The sequence below is a fragment of the Seriola aureovittata genome, chromosome 8 (assembly GCF_021018895.1).
Source record: "Seriola aureovittata isolate HTS-2021-v1 ecotype China chromosome 8, ASM2101889v1, whole genome shotgun sequence".
NCBI lineage: Eukaryota > Metazoa > Chordata > Actinopteri > Carangiformes > Carangidae > Seriola > Seriola aureovittata.
Window position 1 is genome coordinate 16086474 of NC_079371.1, and position 15662 is coordinate 16102135.

Sequence of the window (15662 nt, forward strand, 5' to 3'; positions counted from 1 at the left end):
CTTGGATCTGACGCTCGGATGTGGTAACCGACAGCGATATTCCAAATTTGCAAATTCAGAGAGAGATCATACTGTTCTCGTTAACATTCTGTCAGTGAGGTTCTTCTGATAGCACTAAATTGCAGGGTGTAGCCCTCTGCTAAATAAATTAAACAGGAAACAATTCATAAGCAGTTCCAGTGGCTTCACTTCTGGCAACAGTGATAAATTAAATTGGAACTTTCAGGTGAGCAGTCAGGCGAGACCAAACCACATTAAAAAGGAATGTCACATTGCCTTCCCACCAATAAATGTATTTACCTATAAAGGTTTTCTAATTATATTTTATTATTATCGGATTGTTGCCACTGTATATTTCAAAGCTAACCCCACCTTGTCCATCTGTAGCTCTAATGCTATTGTCACTATGTTTCCTCCTGAAACAAAGCTATTATTTTTCATGCAACACAAATGTGATTTGAATTTTTAAACACAATGTGTGTTACCAGTGCCCTCTGGTGGTCTGACACCAGCGTTCAGTTGATGGCAAGTGAAAATACATTCTTGAGGGATGCCCTGTGTCGTCTCGGGGTTTAAGGCACAGCCCATATAACTGCTGTGTTTGGCCATCGACCATTTTTTGCATGTCACTTGTCATTTTTCTGTCTCTCTTTGCGCATGTAAACACTAATAAACAATACATTCCCAAACAATATGGTGTTGATGGGTAAACCTTGACAGCAGATTTTTATTTTAACATCTCTATCATATTGCAATGTAATTTTCTTTTGTAAATATCTATGTACAATTACATAAATGTAGTGGTTAACATGGTCAAAGCACAGAAATAAGGACGTTTGCAGTTTACATAAGGAAGGCACTTTATAACAATAAAAGATGCCCTAAAAGAGAAATACAATCAGCATCTTCACATGTACATTTGTGTTTCATATAGTTTCTTGCAGAATCAGAGGATTGGAAGAAAAGACCTCCTTGTCTTGATTTTTTATATATAAAAAAAAAGCTTTGGGGTATGGCTGTAGATGAAAGGCACTGCATTTAAACGTTCACATAATGTTTGCTGCTCTCCCAGGCAATTTCATGCTTAATCATTTATAGAAAATAATTAGCAGATACCTTGCACTGGCAACAGCATCTTTGCATACTTTTAGATGTTTAATAGCTCCATGCTGCTCAGATAGAGCTCAGAGCTGGTTGGCGTTTCCTCTCACCAGCGGTTACTCTGAGCAGCAACTTCTAGATCCACGATTCGTGGCAGTCGACCACTAGCACCGCCCTCCAGGTATCCAGGCTTCACAGCAGGTGTATCCGAGAGCCTCCTCTTGCTCTTGTTCAGGTCTGGATTAAAAAACAAACATGTTAATCATTCTCACAAGAGGAGGCGAGCGACACCTTCCACCTAAACAGATGGAAAAGCAGATATGAATTCAAGCTAGGACATCAGATTCTCACCTGAGATTGCCAGTAACATCTTGCGTCTGGCTCCAAAGGTGGAAACACCCACTTCCTTCAGATCTTCATCAGACAGAGTGAGGAATGTCTGGTAGTCAATCTGGATGAGTACAGATAGCAATTGCATCATGATGCTCATTCATAATGTATAACGCATTTGGCTAGGAGACAAGAGTGTGCTTGTTTGTGTGTTTGGAGCTCTGTGGTAAGCAAAACCAGCATGTTGCATGTGGAAGTGATGATGAAAATGTATTGCCACACTCTAATAAGTTTTTTTTTATAACACTCAGAAAATGATTGCTTGCAACTCTCTGCATGCATTTACCTCTTGTTGCTCAAACACATCAATGTACTTGATTAGGCCAAGTTGACTGAGCAGCTCAGGTAGGTCGTCGGTCATTTGGGGGGATGGGCTCCGCTGGCTGCAGGTAGACGCCCTCCTCGATGAACACACGCCCTCAAAGTAGCTGCTGAAGCTCTCCGCTAGACATCAAAGGTCAAAGGTCAGTGGAGAAGGACATGTGGACATGAGAAAGTGACACCCGCCACCCCCACCCCAAAAAGCACGCGTGTAACAACTTACAAGGTTTTTCGTTTCTGTTTCTGTTCACCGATGATGCAAATGCAGGGAAGGAGGAGGTGGAAGAGGAGAGAGTAGAGGGAGGTGAGGAGGGGGAAGATGAAGCGGAGGAGGAGGAGGAAGAGGAAGAGATAGGCAGTGTTGAAGATGTAGAGCCACGTCTGTCCCGCCAGTTCTCTGAGTCGCTCCCGTTACACATCTTCCCTGTTGGAGCAGCCCATGACTAGAAAGAGAGAGAAATTGAGACGCCATTAAATATTGATTGGAGTTAGTGTCACACAAACAGCAGAACGTTGCACTTCTGTCACTCACTATCCCCTTCTTTCATCTGTCTTTGCCAGAGGTCATGAGACAAACATCGTTAAGCAATTAAAAATTCTCTTTCGTGCTGAAGGTTTCAGTGGACATAATACCCACAGGTCAAAAGATTTAATCAGAGAAGCTATTAATCATTTATCTAAACTAGTCTGTTGACTGACCTGTGATAAGAGTACTCTCTCGAATTATCAATGCAGTGAGCGTAGCGAATGCTTCCTCAAAGCTTCCAGGGTCTCAACAGAAAATTGAACTTGTTCGAGAAAAGCCTCTTGCTCTGATTAATCTAAATGAGTCCGCTTCTCCATCACTGGAGACTGAGCAGTCAGTGAGCAGCCGTTCAGGAGGCTTTTAAAAAGCCAGGGAGATGAGCTGAAACAGGCTCAGGTAAACAGGTTGCCCAGGAGTGGCTGTGTTGACCAAGGCGATGCTATCAGACCCCAGGAAATCGAGCATACAAATTGGCGGTACTTACTACGCAGTGAGATAAATGCTTCAAACTGTTAGAGGGCAATACCAATAAATGAGACTGTGTTAGTGGCGCCACAATGGGGGTGCCTGTTTCACCACACTGCAACAAAAGACAGCTTTGGCAGCTCAAAAGAATCCAGCACATTTAGCAAAAGTATGTACGTCAAGCCAGCTAAAGATGAATTTGTGTTAAAGCAGAGTTGAAGTTCATATTAAACTCACTGGTACCTGTTGCTGGCTGGCACCGGTGCTCAGGTACGGTTTGTAGCTGCGGCGGCTGATGTTGCGCAGCTCTTTTACAGCCTCGGCTGGCATGGACTTGGAAAAGCCGAGGCCACTCCAGGTGTCTGTGGGGGTCCGGACCTCAGTGACCACAGGCTTCCTCTGCATGGCTGACATAACATGCACAGCAGACGGAGGTAAAACACAAGCTTAAACCTGCCTTAATTACTTTTTAGGCCAACTGGAGTGCAACTGATATATTATCTGCATAATATTGTGTTAAAACTGACATGACAAAACTGTGACTGATTAAATATTTAGTGGATAAGAGCAACATTAGCCTGACAAATGTAAGTTCAATATTCACTTTTCTTTTAATCCTGTTTTGCTCTCCACCAACTCCTGAGGGAAATATCTGCAGAGCTGATGGGAACTGCAGAGCTGGTGATAATGTCTGTGGTACTGTCGTTACCAATGATGCCTTTCACAGAAACATAATCACTTGTAAAAGTATTGATTATAGCAGCTTGAAGGAGAAAGATTTGAAAGCGCACACATGTGTAAATCACACTTCCAGACAGAAATATCCACTCGGTACAGTGATTTCAAATTCACATTGATTCTCTCTGTAGCATTCAAATATGCTCACGCCTCCTGTCTGTCCATCATGAAAAGGCACTACAGGTTTTCCTCGTCTTCTCTGATGTTCTGAATTGAACAAGCTGGGTTCAGGTGTTAAATAATGCATCTCAAACAGAGCTTCTTCCTGCCAGCATGTGGCACGATTAATAAAGCTCAAATTGCTGAGACTGAGACAGACACACACACACTCATATGACAAACAAGTGACCCTGGGCCTCCTCTGGCAACAAAACCGGTTCCATGTGTGAATGTGTGATAAAATATTGTACCAGCACTCGACAAAGAGTGCGATATCAACAGGATTATAACTGGTGGGTTTGTCATTTGTGTGCGAGTGTGTGTGTTTGTGTTTTGAGTAAATGTCCCATTCATATACTGGCATATGGGTGTCTTAATGACTGCGAGGCAGATGGCCCATTCAAACTGCTAATTCATAATCCCATAAAGCAACACTGAGGGAGTTTAGTACCATTTGGCTGCAGATCTTCCCAGTATCTCTCATTCTGCATGATGGATGAGGTGGTGCTTCCTGCGTGTTTGTGTGTGTCCGTGCATGTGTGCACACACACAGCTGTCTGGATACATGTGTGCGTTGTCTGCATTGTGTTCTGCCCCGTGTGAATTAAGTGGGAGTGCCAGTGCTACTCTATTATAACTTTGGCACAGTGCAGCCCATAAACAGGTCCCCTTCATCAGTTGTCTTGGCAGTGAGCAGCACTGAAATGGCCCCCCTCTATCAAACCCCTGCCTCTGCTCAGGATATTAATGTGTTGCCTCTAAAACATACTTGAATAAACCAAAAAGGCTACTTCATCCTGCCCAATCATATGACATTAAATCACTATTTTAACAAGAATATTACCAAAACGGGTACTTTCTTTGATCTAGTGTTGTTTGAGGAGATATAAAGTAGTTTTCCAATCTGTGCTCTCCTACGCTCCCAAGACAACAACTGGGTGTGTAAAAAGGTGGATGAAAACAGCAATTAATTTGTGCCAAATTCGCTTGCAAAATGGGTTTGAATATATCTATCTGAAGTATAAAACAACTATATATCAATAAAAACAGAAATAGTTGCGTAGCAGTGCTTAATTGTTGCTGCAGAAAGCTGTGCAGAGCTCCTGAAACCACAGTACAACAGGAAGAAATATTAAACATGAAGGAGCACTAACCTCTGGTTGCCAGTAGTTTCTTCTTCTCATAGTCATAATCCTACAAAGCACAAACAGGAAATAGAGTAGGTAAATAATGCATGAAATTGAATTATTTTTTTTCTCTGGTTGCTGAGGAGAGGCAGGGGGAACCTAATTTACAGCAGGAGCAAACACTTGCATAAAACAACATTTCCTGCTGCTGTGGCGGTAAACTTGTTAATCCTCTGTGCAGTAACCTTTGAGAGGGAGAGATGACAAATAAGAGGGGAAGCAAACAAACACAAAAATCGATTCTCAGAATCAAATCTTACTGAGGTCAGGGATGTGCAAATCAGCAGGTTAGATAACACCACAAATAAAATGTTCCTTGCTGTTTTCAATCTATTTTGTCATCTACAGCTGGCTTGAGATGATAAGGAGTTAATCTTGTCTCCACTCTCTCTCACTCATACCTTTTGTCCCTCTAGTAATTATCTCTAGAACACTATTACACCTTCAGTGTCATCTTCATCAGGTCTTTCAGAGGGTCACAGAGATTTAATCGTCTGTCTACTGAGGATAAGTTGTAGACAAATAAGGTTCTTCATAGATGCAGTGTATGATTTTGTGAGAATACTGGGGAAAAAAGAGACCTGTGATTCCTGTTTTTCCTCACCTCAGCCTTGGATGAGTCAGCGCGAACATCCTGAGCCAGCATCACGTCTCTCCTCAGGCTGTTCCTCTGCTCATTCCTCCCTCCCTCAATCTCTGCATTCAGCAATCTGGCACATTCAGAACAGACACATGCATGTGCACACACACACACACACACACACACACACACACACACATACACACACACACACACACACACACACACACACACACACACACACACACACACACACACACACACACACACACACACAAGGTTAGGTTAAACTGTGATGGCTGTGTGCAACATTTGAGAGCTAGTCGACTCTTTTTCTCCCCGGAGCAACAACAGTGATATTATGGGAGGATTTCAGTGTCAAAATGCTATATGATTATGTATTGTATGAAGGCAGAGCTGCAGCCTTGAAAACTTTTTTTTATATTATCCTGAGAATCATAAAGGGACAGAATAAGTTACTCAGAGAGTCAGTGTGTGTGTGTGTGTGTGTGTGTGTGTGTGTGTGTGTGCGCACGTGTGTATTTATCACGCTGTAGGGCGTTGCTCACAGTCATTTTGAAGACTCACCTTCCATCTGGGGACAAACCCTGAGTCTCCAGAAGGTTAATCACTTATTTTTAGGTTATCATACTTGATTTTTTTGGTTCAGGTTGGAATAATACTCAGGTTGACATTAGGGTAAGCACTCAGTAGGGCAACACAATCCCCTACATCTATGAATGTTCACCTGTAGGTCAACGCCTGCCCTGTTGAATGTCGTCTGCCCTGGCCAAAGACCTTGGCAATTTCGGGACCCTGGAGACTCCCCCTGCGACCCATCAATCCCAACCTGCAGATGTTGTTGTTTACTGCATCACAAAACTCAGATGATGAAATCACCACGATCTTAGCGCTCTCATCCTCTGATTGGCCAGACTGGTCCTCATTTTCTAGGATCTGAGGAGAAGGAGAGGATACAGTGCTTTTGGTTTTCGTAGAGGTTTATCTGTCAGGCAGGATTTATCGTGTGCTCATAACAGCTGGACTGTGAACACTACACATACCTTCTCCAGTGGCCGGCTGTCTGTTCCCTTCAGTCCTGTCCTCCCCTCATCAGTGGAGGTGGTGAGGCCTGGTGGAAGTGAGGGGCGGTGCTTGGTACCAGTCAGCATGTCTGGAGCATGATCAGGCCCAGGGCCTAATCAAAATGAAGGGCACATGATGATAATATATATTCCCACACACCTGTTTTTCTGCATATTTTAAATGTGTGCATAAAAGACAGCCTGAATAAAAATGCAAGAATTTTTTTAAAAAAAGGACACGTAAAGATTTACAAAAATTATCAGCTGAGATATGTAGAAATGTTGCCATACCGATAAACAGAAATTGAACGAGACAGTGATGGAAACTGAATCTATAATTGTGTTGTCAGCATGATTCTGCAGCTTCTTCTCTTCTATTTCCATCAGTGTTGATACAATGTGAGAGTACTTCACACCGCCCACTTGTCTCCATGTCTCACTCACCAGATAACCCAACATCCAAAAATAGTGCTGGATCAAACCACCACACAGAAGTAAAACATCATGAGGGACCTTTACTGACAGGAAAGTTAAAATTGCTGTTTGTTTGCCGTTGTCTCAGGATGCTCACATTAATGTAGATTAAGTTATTTTTTTCCTTTTGCCAAACCAAGATGTTAATGTGAATGTAACATCTTTCAAATGTTTCTCATGCTGTAACTTTGTTGTGGAAAAGTGACATAATCCAAATAAAATCTGGTGCAGTGTGTGTGTTTCAGCTCCTTCATCTGGCAGGGCAACAGTGTACTGTCAGCTACAATGTCTTTTTTGACCAAAACTTTAAAATTCTAAGCATAAAATACTGTCTTTCCAATTGCCATGACATTTGAATGGAAACACACCTACACAGATACATGCATGTGTGTGAATCCTCACCTTGCTCCGACAGACGAAGTTGCTGCAGCAACATGTTGAGCCAATAATTGGTCAGCCCGCTGCCGACTAGCATGGGGTCAGGGGTCACCTCAATTACCTTGGCAATCTCACAGGAATCGAGCCCCAGGAGCAGTCGGCGGGCTTCATAAAGACAGGAGATGTTCCTTTCCAGACCCTTCACCACCACTGACTGACAAATACACACCAACACAGAGTTGTACATCAGAATTCAACTCACAACAGCAGGGGAAAGTGGTTTTACATAAGAAATCAAAGTGAATATTCAAGAAATATTTCAGCAGACATTTCTTATTTAATCAAGTGCATATGAAATAAGCAATGACAAACTCTATAGTGTAGCTCTACATTGAGAATCAATTTTAAAAGATTGGACTGGTAGCTAACAAAACAACAAAATGACTACCTCTATTCAGATGGTGACTGAGACAATGAGAAAGCAGCAACGCTACGTGGGTAAAACTGTACCTTGCTGGTCTGCTTTACTTTGGGCTTGATACTAATGAAGACTCCCAGGTTTTGCATCATCTGAGCCAGTTTACAGGGATCTGCCTCTCCATCTTCACGCATGTCAAACATCAAGCACACAGGCAAACAGTCCTACACGTGCACACAACAGATGAAGAAAACTTTTGTTATTATATCAGCAACAAAACATGTTGTAGATCATACTGTAAATTATAGAAACACAAGGGCAGAGAAACAAGAGCAAAAAATACATCTTGACATGCAGGCAAACAGGAACACGTGCACCTGCAAACTCTCAACAACGTTCTTTATTATAATTCTGCCTAAACAAAAAGAACGCCCCACTGTACCATGAGCTGCTGCCGAGCCAGACACACGCCGTCAGGGCTGCCCTGGATGAGCAGCGAGGGAGGGCTCTGAGGAGCACTGAGGTCTGGTAAGATGATCTGGGTCTGGGTCTGGTGCATGACGCTCAGGAAGTGAGCTCCGTTCTGACCCAACAGGAACAGATGCTGCTGGGATGTCACATCCAGCTGGCTGCTCACTATACCTCCTGTGACCTCTGACCCCAGCAGCAGGTCCATTAGGATGCAAGTGGCCTTCTGTCAGGTGATGGTATGTACATACATAACATGATATACAGTATAGTAGGTACATTGTATTCAAATGTGCATCAACTGGATTCAGTTTCTCTCTAAAATGTTTGATGCTAACCTTGACAGCAGCTGCGTTGCCCTGCAGGCCCCAGACGGTGCAACAGCTTCCGTAAAAGGGGGGCTGAGCCTGAGGTTGGGCTGGCACGGCCCTGAAGTTCACACTGACCCCCAAAGTCTGCACTACCTGCTGGATGAGCGGGGAGCCTGCATCTGGTAGAGCCTGGGGGACCAGACTCACTGGGAGGTCAAAGGTCAAGGACAGCGGCTGCAGGTCCTAGCACAAGATCGTGCGGACAACAAAAGAAAGAGCATGAGATGGAGAAGAAACAGAGAGACAGAGGGGCGGGGCAAATGAAGAGATGTGAAAGACGAAGACAGGCAGAGGCTTTTTGACAAATATACCTGTCTTCTTTGTGTCAGTCATGCTATTAATCATTCTATTGATCTCTGTGTCTGACAGCAGTGAAGACTCTGAGTTTTGAGACAAATAAAAATATATATTGGGTTGTCTCTCCTCAGATTACATATTGACCACTTACTCTTATCTTCCTCCTAGCTTCCTCCACTCCCTCTATGGGACCAGCTATGGAGACCTGGTAGGAGTGGAAAAAATAAATGACATTTAAATGAAGTTGTTTTCAGTTTCTCCTCAAAGCAGCAGTCGGTGGCACATTAAAATGCCACTTCAGAGATGGTTACCTGATTGCTTTTATCTCCCGTAGCACTGTGGCGGTTGGAGTCAGGGAAATGGATGTGACAGGATGTTACCTCCATCACTTTTTTTATGTTTCCACCACCTTTCCCAATAACGTGGGAGTGCTCTGTGTAGGCCACGTCCATCTTTAGAGTCACCTTGTTCACCTGGATTTTATATAAACAGATTTGGTGTCATTTGTGCAGATTACAAGCTACTTTTACATTCAAACAAAGTGATTTCTGAAATAACTTATTTGCGGTGAACCAGTAAAAATGTTGTAAAGATGTACAAGTATGTCTGCATCTGTACATTACTGACTGTCCAGACAAATGGCACGACCCCTCACCCTGGTTTCCAGCACTTCTAGTATCTTCTTTTTGGCTTCCAAAACATTGTCTCTCTTCCCCTCCACCTTAACATGTGGATCTGGATGAAAATAAAAGCTCAGTTTAACTGTAAAGTCCCAAAGGGCTGATTTACTGTATTTAACAGCAAATGAATTCATTTGTGGGAAGAATAAAAGAGAAAAAAACAAACACTGATATGGCATGTGCCTGACATATCGAGGGTTTGCCACCTTTCTTTGACTTTGCTCCAATCTTCAGCTTGGATGGCCATTTCACCTGAGTGTTAGTTTCTCTCATCACCTGTGGAAGCACAAACAATAGGAGAGAGTGAGAAAGAAAAACGGAGCCGTCATTGTATGCAACAAAGATACGCACACACACACACACACACACACACACACACACACACACACACACACACAGTCGGGACACACACATCCAGACACAACAGATCTGCTCATCTAAGAATACAAAGCCTCATTTGCATTTCAAAGGCTGCAATCATCACCTCCATGAAACCAGTAATCACCGGATGCAGAGTATGGAACAAATGTGACGGATGCTCTCGCTGAACTCTAAGCTACATTTAACCAGGAGGCTTTCTGCTCTGATGATTACAGGTGGCTGTCACAGAGGAACCTAGCTGAAGTCTCTTTGTTATTTCATCATTTATGAATAAAATGTTTCCAAGTGTGGAGTTTTACTTACTCTCTCAAAAAACTCCTCGCCTGTCTCAGCATCGCCACGCTTCGGAGCTGAAAGACACAGCGCAAGCAAACAAGAAGATATAGATAAAGATAAACAGTGTGATTTGTCTCATTGTGCTGGTCAAAACACCATACTCTTCTGTTTACAGCACAATAACGTTCAACATCAAGCATATGTGCAGTAAACATTTAAATGTTTACTTGGCTGAAATTTGCTAAGGGACTGGAACAAGAGGTTGCCTGGAACATAAACAATTTTAAAAGGCCATCGCTCCACAGTGACATTTACAGGGTACGGGGGGAGCCCAGGAACGCCCTTACCCCCCTCATCACTATGGGTTACGCTGGCCAGAGCTGAGGAATGGGAAGAGAACAGTATGGGGTGGAGAGAGAAGGTGGTGGTTGGGTGGGGGGCAACCACAAATTAACCTAGAGACAGCTAATCACATCGATGGCATTTGCTGACGCAAAGACCTCCCACTTGACCAAAAAATGAAATAACAACTCCAGTAATCAACAAGCAATGTACAAAAAAAAACAAAAAAAACAAAGAGATCCTCAGCTCATCAGAGTGACATCTCAAGTGCAGTGTGACGGATACAGATACAATATTTACTGCCTGACAGAGGCTGCTCAAACAGCCACAATAGCACAGTCCCAGCTGCACACACATTAAAACGACCCACGGTTATCAGAGCTGAACCTGCTCGAGCGCTTTCCCATCAAGGGCCCATGTGAGGACAAACAGACAAACATCAGCCTCTATCTGCAGCAGTAGCACACTGTCAGAAAGAGTTTCCCCAGTAACACAGGGGAGGCATTTGTCATAAACCTGCCAAGCAGTGATAACTAACAGAGGCAGTTACCTCTGCTTCCCAGACAGGAATGATAATAGCTAAAAAGACTCCTGAATGCATAAGCTGTTACAGGTCATAAATCATGATGATACAGCAACAGGAGTTTAGTGGATGGCAGTTATACTGATGGTGACAACAAGGGAGCAGCCAGCTGCAGGCCAGGACAGACACACAGGGTCAGGTAGATAACAAGGGCTGTGAGGAGGAGAACACAGGGAGGCCTTCATTGGCGTAAGCAACAGAATAAGTTTCTGAAAAAAAACAGTGCCAGTGGAAAACCAAGGAGTTCAGGTGCATGTAATATAACATTCAACATCTCATCTCACTCACCATACAACATGTTCTCCAGCTTCTTCCTGTCAATCCTGAACCTCTCCTCCACCCACTCCGGGTCCAGACTCTGACCTCTTGCATTCTCCTGCACCGGCACAGAGCTTCCTCCTGCGTCCTCCTCTTCCTCGTCCTCTTTTTCCTCTCTGTCACATTGGGCCTCACTGGGCTCAGGCTTTGCCGCTGAGCCGGGTTCTACGCTAGTTTCCAAGTCAGGCTGCTGGGGTGCTACAGTGGCCAGGACCGGAGAGCTCTCCTCGGTGGTGGTGGTGGTGGCCATAGCAGGACTGAGCCCTCGTCAATGTTTGTGTGTGTGCGAGTAGTTTGTGTGCATGTGTGTGACCAAGGAGACCGGCAGGGAGAGAAAAAAGGGGGGAGAGGGGCAAGAAACACCCCCCTGTGCCTTTTCTTTAAATCCCCCGCCCCCTTCACTTAATTTAGTACACAAATCTGACTCTTTCTCTCTCCCTGCAAGCTGTTTGAAGCTTGAAGGATTTGCTGCTATGGCCTTGAATCGCCCAGAAGGAAAGTCACTTCTTTACTACAACACAGGCCATGTCTTCTCTATCTGAAGGGCTCCGGACAGACAAACAAAATCTAAAACTTCAACTGAGGCTCACTCAGCTCTGAACAAATCCTCTGTAATCCTCAGTTCAACGTCCACAGATTATGTGGCTAGATAGTCAAGGCCTATGATAAGACAAGATACACATCTCACCCACACACACACACACACACACACATCCTGCAAACCACCCTCACACCAGCACACACAGCTAACAAAATAAACGGGTCATCCAGTTGGGTTCCACTGCACGTCCATCCATGTTTGCTCTCCCTCCCCTTCCTCTGAATGAGACCTACAAGGGCTTGAGATTCCAGAGGTCGGGGTGAAGGGGAGTGGAGGGGTGTATCGCAGCAGTGAGTGTGTGTGCAGCATTTGTGTGGAGGGGGAGGTTGTAATAATAGTCCAAACAGAAGAATTACTCCGAACAGTGGTGGAAGATGAAGAAGTGCTCCGGTTCCATTACTTGAGTAAAAATACCAATACAACAATGTACAAATGCTCCACTACAAGTAAAAGTCCATTCAACAGTATTATCAGCAAAATGTACTTAAGGTAGTAAAAGTAGTTATTCTGCTGCTGAAAAACTGCCACTGTGACTGATACACTGAGGTAATATAAAGTACCTTATTAGATTTAATACCAATGCATCAATGTGCAAGTAGCATTTTACTGTAGTAGATGGTCGAGGGAGAGACTACATAATTAAGTCTAGTGGTTCCCAACCTAGAGGTCGCGCCCCGCCACAGGATCATAAGACTGTGATATTATTAATTGTGTAGGGGAAAAAAAACAGACAAAAGTTTAGGCACTTTTTGGTCTTCTCTCTTCTCTTTGCTTTTTTTATGAAATTTGACATCTGAAACATGACAAAGACAAACAGCCTTTTTGTAAGCCAATAAATGATCGGAACTGCTGGTTCCTGGTCACATTTAACAACATATTGTATTTTATTAACTTATCGTGTATTTTTTACATAAAATTTAAGTCTGTAATTGTAAATATAGCTGTCGGATAAAATTATAGTGGAGTAGAAATTTTAATATTTTCTGCAGAAATGTAGGTGAGTATATAACATAGCCTCCAGTGAAAACATTAGAACCTTTAAACTGCATTTAAGTGAAATACTTGAGTAAATGTACTTGATTATTTTCCACTGCTGCCTCCAATAACATTCAGCTCTATCACTATGTTTGCACCCACTGCCTAGAAACCCATTCCTTTGTGAACATGCTGGCAGTCGGAAAGTCATAAACTTTGAATAAAATGCAGAAAAGGGGCAATTGAGATTTCTGAAATTGCTTAGGAATTATTAAGTCCCCTCCCTGCTTTAAATTTCTCAAACTTGAAACCTTGAGTACAGGCTGAAACATGGATAAAAACAAACTGCTCAATTAGTCAAGTCTAGTGGGACCCAGTTTCCAGCTCAACTCGGTGTTTTCCATATTGCCCAGACAAATTTGGCCCCAGGCGACTCAGCAAACATTATTTGGCAGAGCAGAGATCTTGCTAACATTACAAATTACTGCAGGCTAGACTTATTTGCCCGAGGAGGATGGTAAGTGAAAGTCATGATGACTGTGTCACCATGGAAACTGGTCAAGAAGTGAATTATTCCAAGTTTAATCTAACTTCACAACGGCAAATCTCCTCCCTCCAGCCTCCTGTTTAGCCCCATCTGACTGGAAGAGTGCGTTTTTCCAGTAAGTGTCACGGCGTGCGTCACTGGTTGACCCGTGGGCAAAGCAGAGAAAAGCCAAGCTGTCCTGCAGAGTGACTGATGAGCTCTGGCTAGTTGACTAAGGCAACCCCTGGACCTATGAATGACAGATAGATTGATATATAGATAGATTTCACATACATCATTTTATCAGCATACACTCTCTTGGTGAAACCACAGTTTCCTTATTCACTCCACCTCCTCACTGCTCATTACACATTTACACTAAGACCTGAGCTGGCACTCTAATCCTGAGAAACCTTAACTAGATGTAACAAACATTCATGTGTTCTCAGAGAAACTGTGGATGAGAGACGTGCTACAGATGCAGAAGTCTAAGAATTAATGGCAGATTGGTGGTTAATTTTTCATTGGACTTTTAATTAAAGCATCACAAAGCCTAGTGGTCTTTATGCCTAATTCATGACTATGTAGAAAAAATTGAAAAATGAAATATTGCCTTCCTTCAGTGAGCTGAATCTCTACAAATTATTGATTTTAAGAATTGTGGAATTCAGTAAATATTCCTTCAGGTATTTATATTTTAGCATTTCTGCAACATGAAGCTGTCAAATCACATACAGTGCCTGAGATTTGAAATGGCTTTTTCAAAATGCAGTTTCCTTTTTATGCAGCCAGCATCTTTAATATGTGCCTGTGAGCCTATATTTAAAAGCAGGGTAGTGCTGTGGTGTAGAATTAAGACTCCATCTGTGAGTTGATAGGCTTACATTTACTTTTTTTTTTTTTTTGTGCCTTTTCTTCACATTCTTGATGCTATTTAAACACAGTTCTAAAGTTCACTGGGGCCTGAAGCCCTGTAGCACAAATCAGGAAAAAGTTTGGATTTTTGATATACTGAGGTCATGAGTAGAAAAACTCCCACCTCTCAACTGTTGGTTTGTATTTTCTGTATATTTTTACTTTTAATAGCCTTTCAGATGTGCATCTTGTTCCATTAATGTGATGTCATGTCTGACACTTTCTCATGGAAGACATGTCACATTATGACAAGCTGAAGTGTAAATAATAAAATTTATGATGGCTGAATATCATTCTACTGCATGCTGGCTCACTGTCACACTGGCCTGGCTTACTGGGACACTTGAATATAACAGAGCCATTGTTAATGTCAATGGTAGCGAAACACTTAACACTCGTTGGATGGACATTTTGTTTTCCTTTTTAAGAGCACTATAAATGTGTCACTCAACTATCATCCCCTTTGCACAAAGGAAATAAAAACAGTCTAATAAAGCCGAAATAGGCATTTAGACGTAACACATTCCAAGCCATGGTCATTGTCCAAGCTTTCTCCACAGTCCCAGACTTCAAATTGTGTGGGAAAAGTGTATTTATCGATTTACTTATCTTGGGGGGGCTAAAGGTCTTCAAATTTAAAATTTAAAAATATCTATTCTAAAATTACTTGAATCTGCTTGTATTACATCCACTGTGTGTTGAATGAATGGGATGAGGGAAAGACCCTTCTTTGATGGAATAATTCAAAAATTAATCAACAATAAAACTTAAATTCTAGTGTGTATGATATGCACACAGCATCTAATGGCACAACATACTGACCTCATACAAAGCTGAACAGTCTTCATATAATGGGCCAAGACATATCCAACAATGGAATTCAGGCCATATAAATAAATACCTTCACACAGCCTCAGATAAATACAAATATAAACCAACATAACAAAACCTCATCACTGGTCTGGTCTGTACCTGTGTATAGCTGTAGTTCCTCCACACGCCGCACGGTGGCGGTGTGATGTCGTAAACCACCTTCTCAAAACTTTCTCGGTTACGTCACCTCCGCCTCCGGTCCTCTTCCGACACAACTCGTGACAGATATTATTT

The 15662-nt window shown here is 42.8% G+C and overlaps 1 protein-coding gene across 2 annotated transcripts; it reads right to left on the reverse strand.

Moving 5' to 3' along the window:
• Positions 1-697: 697 nt before the first annotated feature.
• bicc2 (bicaudal C homolog 2) lies at positions 698-12314 on the reverse strand. 2 transcript variants are annotated; one of them, XM_056383177.1, is made up of 19 exons: positions 11509-12314; positions 10323-10369; positions 9845-9914; positions 9614-9693; positions 9270-9431; positions 9110-9163; positions 8629-8844; positions 8265-8516; positions 7915-8046; positions 7429-7618; positions 6532-6665; positions 6216-6424; positions 5492-5597; positions 4855-4894; positions 3041-3210; positions 2036-2255; positions 1778-1935; positions 1453-1552; positions 698-1338 (listed from the first exon to the last, which is right to left on the reverse strand). In XM_056383177.1, exons 1-19 carry the CDS (start codon positions 11786-11788, stop codon positions 1208-1210), a joined length of 2751 nt encoding a protein of 916 aa, XP_056239152.1. In that variant the 5' UTR covers positions 11789-12314; the 3' UTR covers positions 698-1207. The 2 variants fall into 2 exon arrangements, with proteins under 2 accessions (XP_056239152.1, XP_056239154.1); XM_056383179.1 differs by having other exon boundaries at positions 3047-3210; positions 11509-12307.
• Between the last annotated feature and the right edge of the window lie 3348 nt (positions 12315-15662).

Coding starts and splice junctions, on each gene's coding strand:
- bicc2 (XM_056383177.1), bottom strand. CDS start 11,788: ATGGCCACCACCACCACCACCGAGGAGAGCTCTCCGGTCCTGGCCACT. Junction 8,845..9,109: donor AAGCTAGGAGGAAGATAAGA/GTAAGTGGTCAA, acceptor ATCTTGTGCTAG/GACCTGCAGCCGCTGTCCTT. Junction 1,936..2,035: donor AAACAGAAACGAAAAACCTT/GTAAGTTGTTAC, acceptor TTTGATGTCTAG/CGGAGAGCTTCAGCAGCTAC.